Below are 25,868 nucleotides of genomic sequence, written 5' to 3'. Positions count from 1 at the left end.
TTCAATTCATGTGCCGGTAGATAAAACAAGTCTCGACCTATAGCTAATTTTTTGTGTAATAAAACGAATTTTTTATTGAATCTCTGGCAAAGTTAAACGATTTGCTTTGAACACAAATCCGAGGTGACGCGATCATTTCCAATATTGAGTGTATTAGCAGCTGACAGTTCCGGCATCGTTCTCTACGTTGAAGTCAATGCAATATTACAATACACGCAATTCCATTTATTCTTGTAATCACCGCCAAACATCTGAGAAAAAAATGTTTAGTTCGACTATTGTACATTTGCTGTTATAAGATATTTGCAAATAATCACTTTCGTATCCTCAACTTCAAAAACATAGTAATAGTTTTGGCTTTGAAGTAAATTTTCAAGACAGTCGGTTTATTTTTATATTTTTCAATTATATTTGTCATTTAGTTAAAAGTAAGCAAATGACATCATGCGATTTTTAATAACATGTTGCCTCGGAATGAAGATTTTACCTAAATTTTTATACTTTGAAGCGCTCTTGAATTTGATTGATATCAGTTGCTTAATTGTGAAATCTACATTTTTCTAATTATGTTATCATCTGTTTGCAGCCCGGATTGTTATCTTTAGTTCAGACAAAAATGCTGCTACAACACCATTTTAACCAAACCACATTCGTAGTGTATTTCATTATGTTTGTTTTAACTTCTTATTAACGTCTTTTGTTCTTAACTACTTGTTATTTATCTTCAGGATCACCTGCTGAAAAGGCCGGGTTACAGAAGGGAGACGAATTGCTTTCTTTAAACGGACTTGACATAACGTAAGCTGGCTTGAAATATATTTTTCAATATGCTGAGGTTTTAACAATGCTCACGAAACGATTTCAAAAGCTATTTATCTCGGCACTTGTGTATATGGTAGAGCATCTCGGGTTTTAAATTACTAACTGCATGTTCCCAATTTTTTTTTTAATGTTTGTGTAATGTATAATGGAAAATTATTTAATTGTTAAAAAAAGATTCGAGCGTTTGAGAATTCAATATATACATCAACACATTTAGCAATCATCTCTGTTAATACTTCAAAATATAAATTCGAATGTCAGCAAGTTTACAACTGAAACATGAGCTCTGTAGTTAGCTTTTCATTCGTCTTCTCAAGTTTGTACATTTTTTAAACATCCAGTCATTGTCGGTGGTCTTGTTTTTGTTTTCCAAATCAGCAAATGGTGAGAATACGGCGTCTGTTTAATGTTACGAAATTTAATAGGCAACTGTAAGTTGCACTTGAATTTGAGAAGACAGGAAGTCTGTTTCTGAACGACAATGAATAAATAAATACCCGATGTTAGGTATTGTACATTGCATTGTAAAACATTGATTTTTTTTGAAGAACAGAACAATTTGCTCAACTTAATTTCATTATCCAAATTTTATAGTCGTCCTTAAAAACCACAGTACAAATGAATGAAACAAAATACGCGCCCTGTCCCTTTCAGACTGTAATTTTGGTATGAGTGATCAGTACTCGAACGAATTTATTTTCTGGGCTCTATAAAACATTTAAAGATACGTTTCCACGTAGCTATCTTTCTTCATTATTTCCCGCTTATCCATCGATGTTTCCATATAGAAGAAAATAGAACTTGACCTGAGGTGATCGTGGGCGGACCATGACTCAATCTACCAGACTTGAGATATCATACGTTAATCCCAACCAACAATTCAAATTGAAACTGGACCTACTTGACCTCGCGACCCTCGAAGACGATAATTTTACGTGACGCGTATCATTCGCTCAGTCCATAATTATATATAGAACTTAAAATGATATTATTTATCGCGGTTATCGCTCATTTTATAATCCACCTATCATCCTAGTTATTTTTGAGCTTGTTTTCGCCCTCCTACGTTTAGGAAATTTATGAAATTATTTGAAATTGAAGAAGAAATTTTCAACAGTTATATGGGTTTGTTTACGAAAAGATAATTCGAGATATTGTTGGGACAGGCTTGTAATTCAAATGCTATTGAAAATATTATCACACATTTCGATTAAACCAATAACCATCTACTTGAAGTTAAACTTAGTAATATCGCAATATAGTGAATGAAAGAATAAGAACTACATTTTTTAATATCATACGATGCATTATATGGTTCACCGTTGACAATATGATGATGTCTGTCTTCTTCCTCTTGTTAAATGACACCAGTTACTTCGTACATTTTCACAAATTGAGTAGAATTAGTTAATCTTGCTAAAATTTAAAAAAATCTATGGCAGTGCAAAATAATTTGGACAAAGAAGTTTGCTGGTGTGTGCTTTGATTTTATCTTATTTCATTGTTTTGGTTGATATCATGATATAGATTGATATCAGCTTATGAAAACTATTATGTGGGCTGGGAATATCAAACATTCGCACACTTGCTTTTATAATCATTATATAAACCCTATCTCTTTGTCACAAAACATGATTGATTTATTCGTCAGCAAATATGGACATTTTATGAAAATTAAGTAATGTTGGTACATGAATAGATTGTCAACCATATTCCATTCGAGTAATTCGCAAGCACATACTATCGAGAAGCAAATGTGTGCCGATCAGGTCACTCAAGTGAAAGAAAATCTATCTACCTATATGGTAATTATGATTTTCCCAGACAAAATGAAACACTTATTTCAAAAATGTAATATGTATCATTTTAAACCCTTTTTGGATAGAGTTTTTTCACAAATGGTCCAATTGGTAGTCTTAAAACTGAGCATGTATTTTCTAAAACCATTTATTAAATAATTTCTGTGCTATTTTAGAAGAAAAGAAAAGAGAAGAAAATACAATGTTTCAGTACAGTAAACTTCATGTAAATTATAACATTGAAATCATAAAACGTTGCAAGTTCAAGTTCATATTTGATCGATTACTTCATCGTAGCCTAGACGATTCAAGTCTGGTTTAAATTTGTTTTGAGGAATGTTAGTTAAATTAAGGAAACCAGAAACGTAATTTATCAAGCTGAAAAGTAACCGGGAGTATAAACATTGACTCATATCAGTTCGAGTCTACATTTTGTCTGCTTTATACTAAATTTAAAATATTTAGTTTCCAGGACTGATAAAAAAAACGAATTGTGTGTAACGTATACAGTTCCGTTGTCTAGTTGTTGACTATATACGCTTAGAATATTATCTCCCTAATCAAACGTTTATCTATTTATCAATCAGAGGAATATGACAAAAATGTTACCGCTAAAATGTAAACAACACAAAACATACAATCAAATTTTATTTTCCAATATGTAATGTAACACTCCAAAAATATATGCTTGGTCGCATTTTCCCTAATTTCCAAAAGAAAAATTTGATAATTGACTTCAAACACCGTGTCCTTAATTTATTGTAAATTTTATGCATCAAATTTACATCGTCTGACATCTGTCGTCATTTATCATTGTGCACAATTTGTATTTTAGCATTTACATTTGATGCTTGTTACCAAATAATTGTTCACAGCTAAATTTTACACCTGCGAGATACTTTTGTTTGTAATCTATTAAACTTAACAGATTTCAAATTTCCATAAACCATTACACTCCAATTTGAATATAGGCATCATTAATTCTTCAATAGCTTGTTTAATTATCCGCACAATTTGGTTATAGCAAATGATAGAGGGATTTTAGTCATAAACACTATAAAATGTTGTCCAATTGCGGCTACAACTGTGGTTTTACAATTCGCGATTAGGGTCATATTTCATAATTTGAATTAGTTGGTGTTAGTGTGCTAGTCTGTTCCGTCGCAGTAGAAGCAAAAATGTTGTTTCCACAAAAGCCCTAATTTTGCACATTCCTCAACATTATCGATATCAATCGCATTTTGGCTGCTTAGTATTTGATTATGATCGACTGTATTTTATTCCAAGTAGTATTACCCACAATGGTCAAGTCTTAGCAAAACAATATCCAAAACAACGACAATTCCCACGATCTGCTCCCATTGAGGAGAAAATAATCAACGTCTTATCATGCATGATTATGCTTGATTTGTAACTAATGAATAATTTTGTGAACCGTAAAACTAGAATACTAATCGCCTTGAATCGCAATCGGAGATATATGACGTCAGCTGTGTGCCTTTAAAAAATATCGACAATTCACTAAACTTTCAATGTAATCACGTCTGCAGTCTGTTATTTTTTCAAACCTAAGTATAACTACATTTTTGAATATGAACATAATGTCAGTTGATAGATTTGGTATATCGGGTCCTGGATTTCTAATTTCTAGTATTAAGCAAAATTGAATTTCCATATTCAATTCTCAGAACGAATATTTAATTCAGTTACAGATATATTTTATTATTAGGTTATTCCACCTATGGAGTCGTATGTACAGCTTTTAAAACAAATACCTTAAGTTTATACACTGAAAAGATTCACAAACATATGGCCACAGTACTAAAAGGCAATATAACTTGTTAATTTTAATAAGGATTACAATCCAGGAAACTCAATCGTAGTCCAAATAACATATTGTATCAGACTTCCTCTGCGTAAGCTGCTAAAATCTCTCACGACAACAATATCGAATAACTTAAACCGATTAACAAGTTGAATGATTTATGGTAGATTTAGGTTTTATTCGAATTGACTATATCGAATGTCGTTAGATGTGAGACAGAGTAAAGCACAGAAAATCCTGTAAAATTTGAAATAGTGTTTATATATACAATAAGATTTGATTTACTTCAGGTGGTATCCTATTATGGTTGTCTGCTAGAGCGCCGTCTCAGCTGTTTGCGCCTATCTTGAATTGGATGCGGTAAAAACAGAATACCGCCAAAAAGTAAGCAAATTTAAGTGTAAGCTTTGCTTTGAGTATAATTTAGTTTTAGTGTGTATGAAACTAGCAAGCTAATTTTAAAGTAGCGTAAAATGTGAACATGAAAACAACTGTCAACATATTGATATTACTTGTACACTGGCATCATTGATACCATTGTATATATGCCTACATTGTTGTGTTTGGTAAATAAAGGGAAATAGGTAAATAATACAAATTGTTTGAAAAACTGACAAAATTAGTACAATCAAATTTCATTTTATTGGCAAATAAAAATTCTTCCTGGCAGAATGCGACAGGATTACAAGTTTAACAAGGAGTCATTTAAATGTTTTAGATTACGGTTAGCAGATACATTACAACTTGACTTTTTCACTCTGTTTTTAGTAAAATTTGAGATTTTTTAACCGTTTTATTTTGAAATTAATATACGCCAACATCGTATATTTGACATACAAATCAGATGTGCCCCATATCTTGCGCAGGTTCCGCTAGTATTTGTGTATTGACAGATTTAAAGCTGTAAAATACCTGTATAAAACCTTTATTAAATTATGTATTTCGATTAAATTTATGTCGACTGGAACGGAATCTCACAATAGCGTATTTAGAAGAGGTAACCCCAGAAACTGATTCTGAATTACGTAATAAAAATAGACGTTTCTGTCAGCTGGAATTACTGGAGACCTTTGGCAATTCATATATATATATATATATGTGCAGTGAAGCTGAGGAAATCTAACATTCTGAAATATTTTGATCAATTTTTGGACGTTCCGATAAAACAGATATATTGCGCGGCGTGAAAATGAGAAGTAATTTATTCAGCTTTCATTTCTATATATTTTATCAGAATCATAGGTCGAGATGGTTTAAAATATTTGGATTACTGTTAAGCACACTGACCCTATTTCTCGAATTAGTTCGGGTTTGGGCGCCGGTTAACAATGTCATCAGCTCATGCAAGCTTTCTGACCCCAAAAGTCATATTTGATTCTATCTATGTTCACAAACAATCAAACCCTATACATTTAATTGGCCGTTTTTGCAGGAATCTAAGTAAATAAAAATGGACCCAATATGTCCGCGATGTTCATCGTGGTGCCCTTATCTTCTCATATGCTGATAATTGCATTTACGTAACTTTTAAAAAGTGAATGCAAGTTAGTAAACTTTTGTTACGAGGCATCCATCCTTTGGTTAGCCGTCGAACGGTATTCGTCTGCTACACCCCACATGCTTCATTACCAGTCAGTCTACACGCTTGACTTCTAGTCAGCTTTCGCAATAAATCTCACATACTATTTGATATTAGTCAAGCATTTTTGACAAGTTTGTCACAAATTGACCGGTTATTTTGGGCAAAACAACTAAAAGCATCCGCTTTTGAAGTGTTTTTACGTCAGTGTGATTTGCGTGAACGCAAACAGAATGACTCTTGTTTTAGCCGTCATGTGATGCGTCTTTAGGTAGCAGAAACAACTCATAATAATGAGTTTTTCTCAATAACAAAAATTTCCACTGATTCTGCGAGATAGTTGTATAAATGCGCAGTTCAGTAGGCTAAGTGAAGATGTATTAGCATGAAAAAATATCTTTTGCCAATATTATTTTCTTTCCCGAGAATATTCTGCACCCAGGCCCATATAAATGATAATTGAATTTTCCCTTGGTGTGTTATGTATGGTGGCCCATCGTTGTCACGTGTAAAATTTAAAAAAAAAATGAAAAAATAAAATGAAAAAGCGAAAATAAAAAAATAGTTGTGAAAAAACATGAAAATAATTGAAAAAAAATAAAATAAAAAAAAATTTAAACTAAAAAAAAAAATTGAAAAATAAAACAAACAAAAAAATTAAAAAAAAAATTAAAATTAAAAAAAAAAAAAAAAATTTGAAAAAAAAATTGGATAAAAAGAAAATAAAAAGGTTGACAACGATGGTCCGCCTCGTGGCCCATCGTTGTCACGCGTTTTTATTTTTAGAAAATTTGATGCTGCTTGGGACCAACGTTGTCAGACTTAATCCTACACGCACAAATGTGTTTCCTGGGTTTCTAACTCACTACTGATTTTCATGACCAATATCCAATAAATTCAACATGAAAATGTTCTACAAATTCTCCATGCTACAAGTTCAACCACAAGCAATATATTTATAATAAGGATAAGAGAATATAGAATTGGATACGAAAATTTGTTTTTACGTGTAGAAGGTAATTTAATTGGAAAATGCTGCTTAACTGCTCAGACACTCGTGCGATGCCGGTACGGTATCGTCTGACCGTACCGGTACCCATGCAATCACTCGTGAAAGAATGGGAGATGATGAGTGATTGTATGGCTACCGGTACGGTCAGACGCAAAGCGACTATAACCGACTACCGGTATTTGGTAAGACGGTACGGTACCAGCATCGCGAGTGTTCAGACAACTGAGTAGTTGGGCAGCATTCTCCAATTAAATTACCTTATACACGTAAAAACAAATTTTCCGAATTTTCGTATTCAATTCTATATTCTCTTATCATTATTATAAATATATTACTTCTTGTTGAACTTGTAGCATGGAGAATTTATAGAACATTTTCATATTGAATATTGCTCAAGAAAATCAGTAGTGAGTTTGAAACCCAGGGAACACATTTGTGCGCGTAGGATTATGCCTGACAACGTTGGTCCCAAGCAGAAGCAAATTTTCTAAAAATAAAAACGCGTGACAACGATGGGCCACGAGGCGGACCATCGTTGTCAACCTTTTTATTTTCTTTTTATTCAATTTTTTTTTTTTAATTTTTTTTTTTTTTCATTTTTTTTTTTTTTTTTTTTTTTTCGTTTTTATTTATTTATTTTTTTTTAATTTTAATTTTTCATTTTTTTTTTAATTATTTTTATGTTTTTTTACAAAAAATTTTTTATTATCGGTTTTTTATTTTATTTTTTATTTTTATTTTCAATTTTACGCGTGACAACGATGGGCCACCATAGTTATGTTTAAGTTTTTGAGCAGTGTAGCATTCCAAGAAATATTGTTAATTACTCTTCATAGACACACAAATTATTAACGAGACAACAACAATAATTTGACGTATTTTTCGTATTGCAGGCACGTTCCACACGAACGGGCGATAGCACTATTACAAGGAAGCGGCTCCATGCCAACATTAGTGATTCAGACGACTTCGGGTGCATTGGCCCCACCAGGTAAGCAGCTGAGTTGTTTTAGTCTCCAGTTAAATTTAGAGCAATATCACATGATACCGAATGTCACGACATCAAATCAATATTACTAACCGTATGAGGTTGTAATATGAAACCTATTTTCCTGTTTTTGAATTACAATTCATTTATTTTTTGTTATTTACATCCCACACATAGTATTTTACATGAATCATTGAAATTTATTGTGTTTCAAATCATCATTCTTTTATATAATTTACACTGATTACTACTCCGTTAGTGAAATATTCATTCACGAAGAAAAATGAGAAACCAGTAATAATTAGGAAATTGCATTTCATCATCCACCTATAAAATGGCCAGAAACTCATTTTTTAAGTTTTCATTCACATTATTTGTTAGTGGTATTAATAATTAACTAATGGGTCTATTTTGACAGTTATGAAACGAGAATAAATTACAATAGTTGGAATAAAATTAAATCATACAATATTTAGAGAAAAACAAACAGAAAATGAATTGCAGATTACTTATGTAACTTTTCCTTATATCGATCTATCCAAATCGACTCATTCATCATATCCTGCTAAACGACGACACGGCTGTTTTAAAATCAGTTCCACAGACAAGCTGGCTTGTTGATAACCATAAATATTATATCCATATCATTCTTCAAAGTCAGATACCATTACTTCGGCGGAAGTGGTTTAATAAAAGCAAGCCTGCACGTTAAATGATTAGATTTTCGTCGCTAAATGTTTCTACGATCTTGCGTGATCGGTTGATTACAAGCTGAGAATGAAGTTTATTGAAGAAATATTTCCACAACGTATCGTTACGTTAACTTCACTCTGTGTTGTTATAATTCGTTTGTAGATATTTCTCAAGTACTCTTATGGAAACAGCCGGAATTCGATTTTATCGTTTAGGAAAATGTGATATTTTTGTTGAAAGCTTGAATGCGACAATATAGGTACTTTAACATTGAAGATAAATATGTTCGTCTCTCAAAATGTTGGAAAGCATATATTTGCGGTTTAAGTATGCCAACTGTATCATGCTGAACATGTATGAAAAAGACAAAGATTCATATAGGGACGCCGAGATTATGTTTAGGTCTCAAAGTATATATAATTCCAAGTCACTCATTTGTGATTTCGAATATTTTACAATAGGAACAATGAAAGCATTATTGTATTTAGATACAAAAAATCTAGTTGAGAAATTGACGTCGAATTCATGTGAGTCGAAGTTTCGACTAAGGTTTCAGGTGGAGTGTGAACATTCCTGTCGTAAAAAATAGCGTTGGAAATAGAAGTATTCTATATATTTTTCTATATGCTTTTACCAAAGGCAGTGGAAATATCAATCTAAATACAATAAAAAAATACTTAAAATTTCAGGTTCCCAATGAATTCATATTATATTTTTGTAGGAACGTCGCTGCATCAAATGCCATGTCACGCTTCTCCTGCAATTGATCCTCAAGTTTTTACAACGCTCGAAAACATGCCTTTATCAACAAAGCCAACTATTACATCACAAGTGACCAATGATGAAAGAGATCAAAACAACAATAACAATAGCGATACCAAGGGAACATCTCCGATGAAAGTTACAAAATTGAACGCAACTTGGACCCATAAATATGTTTCACCTGACTTCAAGATTCACGGAGAAAATTTTGATCAACATGTGAGTATACTGATGCACTTTTTTATTCAATTTCGTACAAAAACAGTTTAAGAGTTTTGAACTGGAGAGTAATTTTTTATGTTTCATCAATGACTACTACTAAAAGTGCTTTGAAGTAAAACGTACGAGAAACTTGTATTTTGTTATATATGTAGTATACGTAATATGGATCTTGATTATTCAAATTTGACCAAACTTTGTGAAATAAGCATTAAAAGTTGTGACGTTTTATTTTCAAAGTTTTCCATTGTATTTGTTTCTACATTAGCTTCACAATCTTCTCATGCCAAGTGAAAGGAGAATAGTAAAGAGAGCAATGGAAACCTATGATACCAACAAAAATATGGATAATCTATTGCTGTCAATAAATTCAGTTTTGGATAATCCACATAAATGGCCTGTCTGGTATTTTGTTGTGCAATCATTAAAAGGAAAGGACAGAGGCACGTGTCGAAGAAAACTTGCAGAACTGTTACAGAGCCAAACATCGGGTAAGTTATGTCTTAAGAGAAAAACCGTCGATTTCAGCATACATGTACTGATGGCTATTTTTAGAGAACTATTGAATACAATGATTTTAATATTCAGATACTTCGCATATATCGAAACAAGATTTTTCTGGGGGAACTTCGACCAACGAAGGGATGTCATGCCAAGATAATTCTAAGGAAACAGCAAACACAAGAAGTAAAATTCGCAGAAGAAGGACTATGCGTGCTAGTTACAATCGGGAACAATGTGATGATATGAATGAACGTTCTGTCGTGGATTCAAACAAAATTGAACCGGCTACTAGTCCCAGTCCTGATAGAGACACCTTCCGAGTTCGACGGCCTCGAAGACGTCGCACCGTTTCGGGGATCGACTTGAGCAAATCATACGAGTCTACACACAACCCTAGCGACATCTTGCGGATTGAATATCCTGATGAAATAGAAACGCACCTACCAGCAGATGTCGACACAGAACCCGTATTCTCACAAAATGAAAATACAGTTGGAACTGGGTTTCATACCACCGGTCGTAGCTTACGTCGCCGACGGCGAGACCCCATGTTGCGTCGATTACAAAGTGCGGAATCGGTGCATGCACAGGAAATCAGCATGGAACGCGATGCCCTAACAGCTCGAAATTCTATGCCTTTCGTTACCACCCCCGAAGAACAACATACAGGATCCCTGAGAGCACGTCGAAGACGCTCATTCCGTCGGTCGTTAGATGGTACTAACACTCTTTCTACCAAAGATCCAATCGGTTGTCACGAACGGGCAGCACTCATTGTAAGACGTAGATCGGAACAGGCGTGGACGGAAAAACCAAAAGAGACCCATATTGATTCTTACATCAGACCAGGTACTACTCGTTTTGTAAATTCTATTTATGTAATATTTGTATCGTGGTTTTAGCATTGCTTCGTCTTTTCGAACAAATATACAAACTAAAACAATGCACTCCAGTTTAATATACAAAATTCTGAAGATCGATTCATTATATCTCCATGTCGATAATGATTCAGCTTCTCGCCTTTGATCGAGTTTCATGTGACAGTAATTGATCTGAGTCACATAATACTATTTATAAATTACAGATATTATTGAATCGCCTACTCGCTATTAATTGGGCACTTCTAATATGATGAATATATACATATGCACATTGTTAGTTATAAACGCCGTAATACTAATTCTACTTGATTACAGCCTATAATTTATTTTAGGAAAAAGAAAAACATAAACAACATAAATTTTTGTTAATGTAACTACAGAATTTATTATATTATTAGAAATTTTATGTCGCATACTGCAGTAGCTTGACGTTTTTTGAAATGTTTCCGCCTACAAAGTACTTCTACCGATAAATCGATCAACAAAATTGTTCTGATCCAAGAATCAAAACATCTTGTTCAAATAAAACATATCCATGCGAATGGAAAGTATCAAATATCTTTAGTTTCACACTTGACACGTCACCGAGATAATCAGAGATTTCAAAACTTCATGTCTTTTTAATTTTTTAGGTAGAAGAAATTAGGTATATTGAACAAAACTTGACAATTATAAATGCAACAGAAAATCACTACAATAAACTTGAATATGGAGTAAATGCAGATAGAATAAATTCGTAATGTCTATTTCCGTCTTTACATATTCTATCCGTCCATTCACAAAGTGGCTAATAAGCGCAAAAGAATGTGGAATATTTTGAGTGTATGCAAGCGTCGACTGTCACTGTATCAATATCAATTATGATGACGCCAACGAAAATGTTTTAAAATTGCCGCTTTAAGCTTTTAAACATAAATTGCGCGTGTGAGTATTTAGCGTCGTACAAAACTGCACTGCTCATCGCTCAATTAGTGTCAAAACTGGGTATTTTTTCTGTCAATACAAACAGGATGGCAAATGTAATTTTGAAAACTTGTCACATTATTTGAGAAACGATGTTTTAAGAACGTTAAATCAAAGCAAAACACGAAGTGTCATACTTAATGTCTACTACGGGTTTGCGAATTCATTAAGTAAATATAATCCAAAGAGCTGGGAAACTGCGAATGAAATTGAGTGGTGTTTTTACTTTTTGTGAAAATATAAAATTGATCATGCTTATTTTTGAAAAGTAATTTGTGTTTAGCATATTTAAATTAGCTTGACAAATGTCACGTTTTGTGTCCAACAAGTGGAAGTCCAACTGAAATCCAAACAGGAAAATATAAAAATGTTCGTCCCTGGTACAAAATATGGCGCAGTAAAATCAACGATTTATTACGTAAATAACTAATACAAACACGTTGAACACGTTGATTGAGGCCACACACATACTTTAAATCTGTGGATACGTCAACAAAATTGGCATGCATTTTCCAAGTAGAGATGAAACGCATATTAGCATTTCTGAATACGAAAACAGTTAAATACAGCGCTGCATTGCCTGCATCATCATGTAATAACAATGTACTATAAACCCACGAGATGTTGGTGAAACAACGTAATTAGAAATTGAATGTGGGTCAAAGGTCATGCAAGGGGCAACGAGTCACTGCAAAATGCGTCATATTGTTCTAAAACAAAAAAGAGGTATTCTATAGTATTTTGTTTTAAATCAATTTTACAGTATTTAATATCGATTCAGACAAAAGCAATAAAAACCATTGACAGCGCACATTTTCAGGCCATGTATGGTTGTGAAGCAATTGAGAAGTATTTGACTCCGACGTCACAAAAAAGTCATTTTTGCCAAAACCAGGTGCGAGTTAATCTTCAAGTTCTTTCCAAACCCAAATCACCCGCAAAAAAAAATTTCTAGCTCTAGTGTTTTAACCAAAAACGAACTCGACTAGTTCACATCTAATTTAACAATGGCAAGAGTTTGCTATATAAACAAATGTCGCTCGAGAAGTACGAACTCAAAATTCTATGGTATGTGTACACGATGTTTCTTAAAAACATATCATTTAAATTGAATTCTAAGCTGGTATACATGATATTTTTCATATGCAAAAAATAAATGCGAAGAAAAATTGTTTCAATAGGAACGTCTATGTAGAATCTTGAAGAACAAAAAAAAATGAAAACAAGTGTCCACTTATTAAGGAACACCTTCCATTATATTAACGCCTTCAAATAGTAGATATATTACTGAAAAGATATCAAAACTAAATGGATTTCAACTATTTTGCGTACTTAACCTGTAACAAGAATTCTTCCGGTTGATATTTTGTTTAGAAATGGGTAAATTTTTTGTGGCGCCGTTTGGGATATGGGGCACATGCTATTTTAAAAATAGCAGCGGACCGTAGAGCCTGTGAATAAGTGTTTACGTTCAATTATGTGAGGCCTACTATATACTACGTCAATGGAATCTTAACGGAGCATTAAAAACGAATATCGCAATTCAACGTGAACCTTTAATCCTGAGTAAAGCTTAAAAGTGACTGAGTGCGTTAAACTGGGGCTAAGAAAATTGAAATTACTTGAAGTTGTGGCAATATTAAAACAGAAAAATAACTGAAATACTTCAATATCAGCTTGGTTCTTGGGATAAAACACATTTAAAAAAGAAATCGTAATTTTAAGCAGCGTTTGACAGTGTGGCTTACAAAATGTTTAGACGCTAATAATATTTATCGTCTAAACCTATTGGCGCAGAACAATGGCACTCCAGTAAGAGAGGAGTTAATTCTTTGCAGGTTGGCTATGTGGGTAACAAACACTATTTTAACACATTTATGTGATGCGAAGGTATGTTACGCGCTTTAAAAACTGGTGAGTAGGCTGGTGTTCAAAGGGTTTACATATCTAGACACGGGTAACTTGTCCCGTTACAAGTGTTTTGTTGGAGCTAAAACTCTTCGCATTTTTTCGTGTTTTATCTTTTTTAAATACGCACACAAGTACCCCATTGTGGATACTCGCGTGAACCTTCGTGGTGCACGCAAGCATAAAGGTGTCATTTTACATTGACATACGGCCAAAAACGTTCAGTTTACTTGCATTCCATGCATCAATAAACCAGAATCCGTCTAAAGTATGTGAAAATATTGTAAAAGCACATTATTTGTTTTACTTGCCTAATACTATAATATTTATTCAAATTAAATTTATCACAACTTGGGTTTTTGTTTTTATCGTGGTAGTTTTACAGAAAACCTTGCTACGCAATGGCTTTTTATTAAACTAATAATGCATCTAACTAATAGATCATTTTTGTGAATTTTTTAGCGATTTTAGTACCATGACAGATTTTTAACAGTATCGTGACACATTGATTGTTAACAAGATAAAGCGAAACACGAGATGAGTTTTTCGCCAAATACTGTGTTAAAAAAATCTTTTTTTCTTTTTTCCCGGACGAAGGTTCGACACAGTCGGAGGAAACCACGCGTAGCAGACGAAGAAGAACAGCCGCCAACCATCAATATAGTAACCGAACAGTTGTACCGGAGACGAGCATAGACGGTAAACAGTCTTATTTTATAGTTTGTATACATTAGTTGTTGAATTACAGATTAATGTTAGTATATTATCAGTAATTATATACTTGACTATTATTCTATTATTTCGCATGCATTACTACATGACAGCATTGCAGTAGAATTTTTTTTTTATAATTAGTAATCAGTAATTAGCATTCAGCAAATTTGTCATTTAGAGTTTCTGTCTGAGTGTGGGTAAATGATAAAGCGAACAACTTTAGTGCTTTAGTAGAGAGTCCTTAGTGCTATTCTAATTTACTATTTAATTGAATTTAATTAGGTTCAAGAAAATTAATTGAGTTGAGATTTTTTCATTTTCCCTAATTTGTTTAAAATTCTCATGGCATATATATGGTTTGTTCATTTTTATATTATCCACTTTTTGAATAAGATGATTTTAGAAGCTTTCTGAGTATGTTTTCAATTCAGTTTGTTGTGGCATATCTTTAGGCAAAACACATTTGAACTCTCCTGCCTTGCCGGTTTAGAGAAAATCAACCCGTTTTATATAGCTTCTGGCTTGTTTTATAAATAGGAAACCGTTTTACATAAAATTGTGTTATGATGTTTATATTCCACTTGTAAAACTAAAACACTAAACAGTCGATTTATGCGACTAAGCTTATGTTTTGCTGAATATCAGAAAAAATTATAAAATTGTGTGCAATAGAATCATGATTTAAGTAACATTTTGCAACCTAGAATAGGGTGTAAATCGGCTTTCACTTTCTCCGAATAATATATATATATAATGAATATTTAAATTTGGATAATTTCCAATTTTTTTTTAAACATTTCATACTAGACTGCAACAGACACTCCATCTTCATTATCCTATTTTCCAAGAACAGCATCACAAATTAAACACACAATTTTGATGGCTTAATTCACCACGGATTAATACCATCGATTTGAGCCTTGTTACAATTACACATTACATTCAACACGTGCTTAAGTAGGTATTAACACAGATTACTTTTGGTGTTCAATTAAGAGGAGTGTGCCAGTCGGATTTACGAGTTTCGTGTACTTGGTGAAAAGTTAGACAATGGTAGGAGGAAAGTGTTTGATAGCTACTTTCTATTGAAGGATGTTCAACTAGGACTGTTTCCTCTTTGCGGTCGCAGGACAGATTTAGTTTAGGGCATCTCTGAGTGTGATCTAACTAGATGTAAAATATAATTACCAGTTTAAAAATTGTTTATCTTGTAAATTTGTATTATTGGTAATGTTTAATAAAGTCTGGGGCATGAAAATTGTCCAAAAAAATTCACGAGCAATAAAAATTATAATGACGTCAAATCATCACAATAGAGGGATGTTGCAAATTTAAAATGGTAATTTGGAATGAATATTCGGCAATCCAAGCCTATGTACGAAATGCCTTTTAAAAGCATTTTTAAATTCCTCAATACTTAGGTAGCTTTTTCATTTTTCAAATTTGCGCAATACCATGTGGATGATGACGGCTTTCCTAGCTTCAAATGCTGTGAGACTTTCCTGTTGTAGTTTGCAAAACAATTGGGTTACAGAATTTATTTAAACATTTTATCAATGTTATCTCATCGATACACGATAACGACAATAATCTTAACTTTGCATTGTGGGTTGCCCGCTTCCTTTCAAGGACAATAACGTAGGTAATATGACGCAAAGGCAACATTCTTGGGGAATGTCGACAGGATGAAATCACGACTTTGTGGATTTTTTCTTTAAAATCAGTCATTTGATCAAATTATATCTCAATCATAAACAATTGAACAAATTAACCCTTATATTATAGAATCTCCGATGTAGAAGGTGTACAGTATATCGATATGTTTTTCCAATACAGAAGATAGCATACGATTTTTTTTTAAATTATTAACAATATCTTACAAGTTGCTCTTTAGCAAACTCTTTTATTTCAAATGCTAGCATTTTGGGATCGTTTCTGACTATATCAAGATGAAACTAAATATTCAATAGCTATCTACCTTACTTAATGAGTATTTATAAGATGAAGTTTCCAAATTCGTTGAAATTATTCATTTCTCTAGAATGTTAACCTGAACCCCAAGATAAATTACGAATAATTAATACTGAATGGGTTAATATTTTATGGCAGTAATGTACATTAACGCCTCGGGCTTACAATGTCTATAAAAACATACAAACTGAATACGAATTCAAGTTCGTCCAATATTTCTAACTTTTTAGATCAATACCAGTGATATGTCACTATTATCATAAAATATTACGAGATTAATGATGAAGAAGAGATTTTAGATAAATATTAAAATTTCTATTCCCATGAAGATAAACATGAAATTTGTAAAAAATATTCAGTTCATTTTTGTCAAAGTCGCATTGGCATTGACTAAGTAAGGTATTTTGAAAATTTATGTAACAAGCTTATTTCATCATGATAATATGAATATAATATTTTTATTATCCAAGTTGATGTTAAATATTGTTATATTGCGTTCAATCAAAATTAAGAGGCGCATGCACATGATATTAGCACTTCATCTATTGCTGTAGGCAAACAAGAAGGATCATGGAGGCGACGAGTTCTTTGCTGAACCTCACTTAGTTTTATTACTCGGGTACAGTAGAATTAGACAATTTTCGTGAATAGTGTAGTATATCAGCAGTTTAATGTTCCAAGATGAATGTCCTTTTGCATTTAGTGTCGCCTTTAGCATTTAAACATTTTCTGATATCACTTCATTGCGATAGCATCGTCACGGCGAATTAAGACATTATAATGACTTAAAGATCAGATTAACAATCTTGATACTTCTTATACTAACTGCTGATATTCAAAAGATCATGTTAAATCAAGCATGGCAATGGGGTTAGAAAACAACGTTGATGTGTTAGACTTAAAAGAGCTGATAAAGTATCGGATTTGGACGAGTTCACATGACTGATATTACCGTTTGGTGAGAAATTATTGCTTCGAAAACAGCTGCGAGTTGGTATAAAGATCTTATTAGTATCAAAAGAAGAAGTCTTTTCTAAACGCTGCACAACTTTTTCAGTATAGAATTTGTCTGCTCCCATATTTTAAAAAGATACTTACTCACGATAATATTGAGCGTAAATTTCGTTCACAAAAAGACATTGCGTTGTTTTTTCACTTCGAAAAATAACACTCTTGAGTTGCCTTAACAGCTCAATTTTTCACTTGAATGATTTTTGAAAAAATAAGCCCTTTCATTTATTTGCACCCATAATATCGTACTCTTTACCTAATGCACATTCCCCTTTGAGATAAATTCCACTGACTGTTGAGGCGTTTCTATACGCGTTTCCACTCTGAATTATGCCTGTGCGAGACTGAAATTTATTTTCTCAATTCCCATAAAAACTCAGTTTATCCATATACAATTTAAGACACCCGATATCTACCAGCCATCAAGTCTCCGTTTTGGGTTTGGGTGTAAAATAAAATCTAATCTGCAAATACCGCTTAGCAATTTAGCCTTATCGTTCGAATTATCTGTGGAATAATAATGGTTTTCCGCGTAAACTTACTACTCTATTATGGTAACAGAAATATTTTGATGATTTGACCACAATGCACGAAACATCTAACTTAGTAAAATTGTGTGTGATTTTTCACTCCGGTTGTAGTTTATTTTTAACAGTCGAATAATCCTACTCCAGCGTTTTTTTTTTAGATAATTCCGTTGTCGTGAAAAAAATCCTTATAAAGCTATTTAATTCCAACTATATTCAATTTTGAAAATCGTTTCATGGGGATGTATGAGATTATGGATTACAATTTTCAATGTTATTGTATTGATTATACGTAGATTTTGGGCTGAGCACAGTTTGAAATTCAGGTGGCAGCAATGGAGAATATGATTGCCAGTTATAATAAAAACTCCATTTCATTTAGTTTTGAGTATATTTTATTTAATGTGATCAGTAATTGCAAATTGTCATCATGCTTGCAGTGAAAAGTTCAGATTTATTCTACGAGATCGTGTTTATTACTGCGAGAATCTGGTACCAATTTTTGTTATTGTTGTTTCGAAACTGAATTTATCAAGTTTACTTACGGTAAGCCCAATGTAACGGCAATTAAACCAACGTCAATTCTACCCCTGCTACAAAAATTACTGTCTGGTAAATATTTGGTGAAAACCGATGACGTATGTTTTTCCTACATGGGTAAACCCTGAAGCCGAAATGAAATCTTGATCACGCAATTCCTTGGTATCATGTCGCGCGAAATCTGATATTCGAAGACGTATGTGTGAAGTAAGAAACAACGCAAGGAATCAGATTTAACCGTTTCATGATGGTAGTATGGTCAACTAACTTTGAACGTACTGCGAATTGCTGTATTGTATATATTTGCTACACCTCAATCAAACAGTATTTAGAGTTTCAGTATAAAGTATAAGCAAAATACATTTGCCGTTGCCATTGTCTGCCAAAAACTTTCGTGATTGAATGGCGCAACGTGAGGAACACCAACCTACCATTTTATCTTGGATTGTGTTGGTTAGGGTCCAAAGAGAAATATAGGGTGTATGTATCAATGATAACTAAAAAATTCTTCAGTTTGTCATTTTATGCTTACATCATCGACTAAATTAAAGAATTGCCAAATATCACCAATATGATATTTCGGGGAATTACCACTAACAATACACGAACTCATGATCAAGCATATTATTTCCGGATTCACTCAAATTGTGACTCAAATTGCATCGCGACTGAATGTTGCAATGCGGAAATGAATAAAAATTGATGGTGAATTCCCTAGAAAAAGTCGATTCTAATTAAATATCACAATATATAATGGCCCTGTTTTGTCCTTATCTGGTTAGTACTTCTTTATTTTGCATAAGATTATAGCATAGTAATACTAATTAAATGGACGTATATAAAGATAAATAAAGTATATATATAAGGTAGTTAATTTAGTTTTGAATTTATATTACAGATTACATTTTATCTGAAAACGGAAATAATAACAACGCAAATAGCTTGTATATTGACGAGGATAGTTTGGAGCAAACAACAGACGAACAGGAGCAAGAAGATTCTGACATGTCACTAAAATCACCGCTCTCTATGAAAGGGCTGCGGGCAAGCTTTCGTATCAAAAGTAGTAAAAACAAGGACTTGACTGAATTGAAAGTTGCTGATACATCTCATGGAAGCTCGAATGATGAAAAATCAAAGTCAAAAAAGAGCGGAAAACCTGGGTTGCTGGAACGAATGGGAATGGGCAAAAAACATCAAAGTAGCTCTGACTCGTCAAATAAAGACGAAAGTAAAAGTAAAAAACTCTTCGGAAAGAAATCGAGTAAAAAGGATAGCAGTTCTGAAGCTAAGTCGTCAAAGTCCTCAAAATCAACAAATAACAATAGTAAATGTCCCGAACCAGTACCGACAAAAGCTCATCAGAAAGACATTTTAAACATAACACAAACGCCCTCGCCAACTATAAACGATTCGTTTTTCATGGGAAATGATTCTCCTGTTCTAGAAAATGGATTTTTTGGTCGCAACTCAAAAAAAAGATTAACATTTTCAAGACCCCCTAAAAACTCTGACACGGAAGCATTTTTGACAGAGTTGAGTGCACAATTTGATGATGACTTGAATATTTTAGATGATCTTGCTAAAGCCTTGCAACAGCAGGCAGATGCCTCGGCGCATCCAAATTTCGGATCAAAGTGGACTTATCTCCCCGGCTTGGGAGAAAGAGGAGGTAAAGAAATTCTTCAATCGTCAAACACAAATGACATGAGTGACTTGAATCTAAGTGACATAGAAGACAACAAAAAAGACGAAACGCCTCCATTTCCACTAATATTGGATAGCGGAGACGAGAGCGGTTTAGGAACAATGGATGCTATCACTCTTCCTCCTCAACCTCACTACGCATATCGCGATCGTGAACTCGAGTGGGAGCGAGAAAGGCAAAACCGCAAAAAGAAGAGAAGACAGGCATTCGAAAGCTTGACGTCACAATCCGATGACAGAGTCAAAACCACGCCATCGGCTCAGAATAATTCTATCTCTCAGTCACAACCTGCTGTGAATGTGTATCAGGACGATGAAAAAATATACGATATACCGAAGACCACTACAGCAACCACAACAACTACTAAAACACGAACTAGAGGTAACCGGAGAGCACGAAGGGGAGCAATGGCTAATCGATCCGAATCGGTTCCTGCAGAGACTTCATACCCACCCAACACGAGATTTACAAGACGTCATGCTGGAATGGAGCTGGATAATGTGCAGACCTCGCAGCGGAACGTCAGTGAGGAATATATTGCAATGTTGCAAGCAGCAGAACAAAACTCCCAAAATCAGTTGGACAAGGAAAAAGATGACGTTTTTGAAAAGCCAAAAGTAGGTTTTTTTCTTATGGTAATTTTGCATAATCAATATATGTTTACTGTGCTAGGTTTGCATTCACTAGAGACAATAGATTTACGGAATAATATTGGGATAGTTTTACTCAACATCAAGTGCAAGTTATATTAAACGTTTTATATAACGTTTTAAAACTTTTGAAAAAATATTTTATCGTCCTAAAAACTGCAGTAAACGTAGTAGATTGCGTCAAATGTCTTATCAAATCTCAGTGTCTATCATTTCATTCATTTACTATGAATCCATCTTCATAATGGTAATACTTAATACTGGTTATATCATTTTCAGCGGCGTGCATTTCGAAACCCAGATAGTGTATTTTCTGCATCTGACGAATCAGTTCACAGTGAAAATGACACGGTAGACGCACCTTTTCCTGTCGACAGAAAGGACAGTCAATCATCTTCCGACTTTGCAGGCGAAGTTGGACAAAAAACTAGCAATTCTGCAAATGGCCCTGGTGACAATTACGTATACGTCGATGACGAAAATGTCTACGCAGCTCCGCGTTCCGCGAATTCCACTGCCGTAAGATTGCGTAAGCGTTCGCATGAATACCCACCACATAGTATTCTTAACGGTGATCTATCATTTACGGACATAAACTCCTTATTACAAGAGAGCGATGACGAAGACCAACCGCAAGCAACGCTTTTCCCCAAAGCAAATGGTATCCCGCCTCCTCCACCCCCTCCGCCAGGCGTACCGCCACCTCCTCCCCCACCTCCCAATCCTTCAATGGTGGGGTATCAGCAAGGACCTGCTAGTCCCACTAGAATGAACGTTAAAAGACTAAACTGGCAAAAAATTGAACCGCCAGATCTCAAAGAAACTGTTTGGGGCCAAATTGGAGAGGATTATGACACGATCAACGATGTTGTAAAGTACCTTGACTTGGAGCAACATTTTGCAACTAAAAAAGCGCGAGAATTAAGTAAGTTGTTTGGTAATTTCTTTACTATTTAGGCTATAAGGTAACAAATATTTGGGCAAACATATTATGCAATTATTATCTGAAGCTATTCCAATCAAAGTATTATAATCTAATTACAATTACAAATTCACTTTTAGAACGCTTATCACTGCCGGTAAAAAGCAGCGCCGTTTCTATTCTCACACACAAGAAAGCATACAATACTTGTGAGTATCATCTTTTCCATACATTTTCCGGTCAAGTTTCATTCCCTATGTCTTCTAAATATCGTCCTACATTTCAGCTATTCTTTTGGCACATCTGAGAATGACTGTGAGCCAGCTACGTGGAGTCCTATTATCAAATAACGACCAACGAATGGATACGTCTCAGTACAAGCAAATGTTAATGTACGCGCCCGATGACGACGAGGCCACGAAACTATTGGTTTATCATGGTGACGTCACAAAACTCAATGAAGCAGATCAATTTGCGCGAAAAGTAAGTAACTTCTTGGAGTACCGGCTACCAGCTGTTAGCAGTACGATTATATCGTTTTTAAGAGCTATTTAACTTGATTGCGAAACGACTGTGACTGCGACTAAAAATCAAATTAACGCTTAAGCTAGATCAGCGTATTGTTTCTCAAACTGGTAATATCGCAATTCAAAGCACCTTCGTCAGCGTCATGTTTAGTATGACTTTATCTGACATTAAGTAAAAATTTAATAGCCCATGGGCCATGGCGAAGTTTGTACATGGCGATTCATATCTCTGATGTCAGATTTACCACTCTAAACTTTGATTTCCCTTGATATTCAGTTGATCTTAGCGCCTAAATGCTCTTGCCGTGGCAATCATATTTAATTCGAGGTTTCTGTTTGATTGATTAGAATCCAATAACACGATATATTGCCCAGTGAATTCATTCTTTGCATTGTGCGTGATAGCCTATTTGTTTTTTAAATAAATAACCATACTTCCCACTTTTAGCAAAAAGATGTAAATGAGATTTGAGTCTGATAAACATGAGCCTGAGATACCAACATAATTAACAAACTTCCAAGTGCTTATCTTCACCATGATATTTTTGAAGAAATACCTTGTTTCATATTAAAATAATTGTAAGAAGCAACATTGATAGTATGAATCTTCACACGGTCCATTACAATTTATCATAAAAATATTTGACCTACGAACCTGTCATCACATGCTCTTCCGTACTTATAAATTTTTCACGATAATACCTTCAAATCCTGTGTTTATGTTTAACATGGATCATATAGATAACGAAATATGTATGGTATATATGTTTACATTGGCATAATATCAAATTTGAGTTTCACTGGAAATATTTGGGATCCTATAAGTTTCCCATTAAATGACATTTGAATGCTTGCTGAAGGCGGACCGTTGGAGCGTAGTATATATAGATGTCAATCGTTTGCTCGAAGAGTATTTGGAATTCACAAACCAACTATTTATTATTATCTACAAGCCTTAGGCCCACCTCTTCCCCCATTACTGACATTCCACGCAAGCTTGAAACGTTTAACGCTCGTTCGTCTGTTGTCACGATATGGGTTTTGGGTTTCTAAAGATCTGCAACGTTCGTACGTATAATCGCAATAAATTTCGAGTTTTTAATAATTTAACTTGCACGCACTACCAGTTTAGAGCATATACTACAGTGAATATTTTAGTACGATATGTTATGCCATCACCTCGCCTTTGCCAGGTGTGCCTATACTCATATACTCATGCCTACCGCGTATTCGATATGCGAATGAAATAAATGAAAGTAAGATATACATCGCCTTCCAAATCTTGATTAACAAATCTATGGTCAACCTATTTAACAATTATTTTATTATATACACTACATTTAGATGGTGACAATTCCAGGATATCGACTCCGGCTTCAGGCACTGATGTATAAACAAGGTTTTGAAGACAGAGAAAAAGACGTCAGAATTGTACGTATATGAAGATTAGTTTGATCATGAGCTACTAGGATTAGTTTGAGTAGACTTTGGAAATATCTTTCGATTGGATACTTTAGTACGGCTTGAAAAGGCGCACCGAACCTGACCTCGATGCAGCAAATCGTGCGACATAGTCTCTTCTTAGAAAGCAGAAAATGAGTTTTATGAAGGCATGCTAAAAATACTGTAACCTGATATGAGTTATTATAATTTTCGTGACGGATTCCATCTATTCCTTGACAACTTTATCTCTTAATAAGTTCCGATTTTAGTATAAGCGGAATATGATAGCATTGAGGTCAAGGTTTCAAATTCGATTTGTTGTAAAATCTTAAATACATTTTCTATATTTTATTTAATCCTCGCAAAACGTGAGCAAGAGATAGGTGATAGAGAGTTTAGCAAAGGCATTTCACTTCATAAAATATTACACGCATAGATAGTTAATTTCTATCTCAAAACTTTTTCCATCTCAATGTAGCATGACTTAGGATAGTGGCTATAGTAATTGGCGTCAAAATACTATTCGCTAAATAAAAAAAATCAGGTTTCTTCTTATTTAATTAAAATTTTACGAATTTTAAATATAGGGTGTCTTAAAATAAATGAAACCCACAAAATTGGTAATTGAATTAATGGGTTTCATTTATTTTGGGACTCCCTGTATATCAAATGAAGTACTCCATTGCACAACTTTACATTTGTTCACAATATCTTCTTTTTATAGAATCTTGAGCACATCCAGCAAGCGTCAATAGAACTACGAAAGAGCAAAAAACTTGCGAAAATACTTGAATTTGTTTTAGCGATGGGGAATTATATGAATCGAGGCCACACTAGAATCTCAAAAGCAACAGGATTTAAAATTCAGTTTCTTGCCGATGTGAGTTTAACTATTTTTTTTTCAATTTGTATGTTTACTCAGACATCATAATTTATTATTATCTTCAAAATATTTTCAACAATTTTGATTTTAAATTTCCAACGTATTTAGACTATCTTGTTAAACAAAGATTTATATTTTCTGTACATCAGATGGATTCTACTAAAACGAGCGACAACAAGTTGACATTTCTTCATATTCTTGCCAGAGCAGTGTATTCGAAATTTCCTGAACTTTGTAATTTTTCACAAGATTTGAAAGATGTCCGACCAGCATCAAGAGGTAGGATATTCCCCAGTTTATTCCGTTTTTAGTATCATCTCAAAAAGCCATTTGAAGTCAAAGTCCAATTACTTTAACTACAAAATACAAATATATTTCGGCTAAATTGCAATGTTTTCTGGGCAAAAACAACAGTTATACAGTATTTTTTCGAACTAATATCGCTCTTTAAGTCGTAACATTGTTTTGTACAAAACCAGTCTCATTTTAATTGATTCATAAACCGAGCAAACGGATGTCTTCTAATTTTGTTTTAACGCTAATATGAATAAAATATTGGGTATCTATTGAATACCAGAAATTCGCCAGAGGTCGGTTTTTCAAAGCAACGAATTATATGCAGTAGACCCAGGGGCTATAATAAAACTTGCTTGTTGTTTCCGGCCCATTGGCAAAGCTATGATATATTAGTGTGCTTTAGCAACGATTTTCGACACCTTGTGCAAGACCGTGAAATTCGGGATTAGAGTTTTCCGTTTCACGCCTACTCGTCCGGTGACATACCACGGTTTTGGTTGTATCCGGAAGGAAATTACGCTCTAGCTCGCTACTTATTACACGCAAAACTGGGAATATAGTTGTTCGAGTAACAGAATTTGGAAACTTTATGGAAATGACTTGATCGAAATCAGGTGAAATTCGTTATGTTTATACAAGACTTTCCCCCCAACGCAAGCTAAACAATACGAACATTTCTATTTTACTTTATTATACCTTCCATCGATTTTTCGGTACTTC

The 25,868-nt window shown here is 33.8% G+C and overlaps 1 protein-coding gene across 1 annotated transcript in view; it reads left to right on the top strand.

Annotated features, from left to right (window-relative positions):
- LOC120332437 (uncharacterized) overlaps positions 1-25,868 on the top strand; it is a 40,888-nt gene that overhangs the window by 12,172 nt on the left and 2,848 nt on the right. The window contains exons 6-18 of the mRNA XM_078119441.1: positions 729-798; positions 7,931-8,028; positions 9,440-9,699; positions 9,968-10,190; positions 10,288-11,052; positions 14,553-14,654; positions 19,617-21,043; positions 21,356-22,001; positions 22,139-22,207; positions 22,285-22,481; positions 23,870-23,956; positions 24,693-24,848; positions 25,001-25,130. Of these exons, the coding sequence (XP_077975567.1) occupies positions 729-798; positions 7,931-8,028; positions 9,440-9,699; positions 9,968-10,190; positions 10,288-11,052; positions 14,553-14,654; positions 19,617-21,043; positions 21,356-22,001; positions 22,139-22,207; positions 22,285-22,481; positions 23,870-23,956; positions 24,693-24,848; positions 25,001-25,130 (4,230 nt within the window). The remainder of the gene's footprint in view (positions 1-728; positions 799-7,930; positions 8,029-9,439; positions 9,700-9,967; positions 10,191-10,287; positions 11,053-14,552; positions 14,655-19,616; positions 21,044-21,355; positions 22,002-22,138; positions 22,208-22,284; positions 22,482-23,869; positions 23,957-24,692; positions 24,849-25,000; positions 25,131-25,868) is intronic.

The sequence above is a fragment of the Styela clava genome, chromosome 13, assembly GCF_964204865.1.
Source record: "Styela clava chromosome 13, kaStyClav1.hap1.2, whole genome shotgun sequence".
Lineage (NCBI taxonomy): Eukaryota > Metazoa > Chordata > Ascidiacea > Stolidobranchia > Styelidae > Styela > Styela clava.
This window is presented reverse-complemented; position numbering and strand designations above follow the sequence as displayed.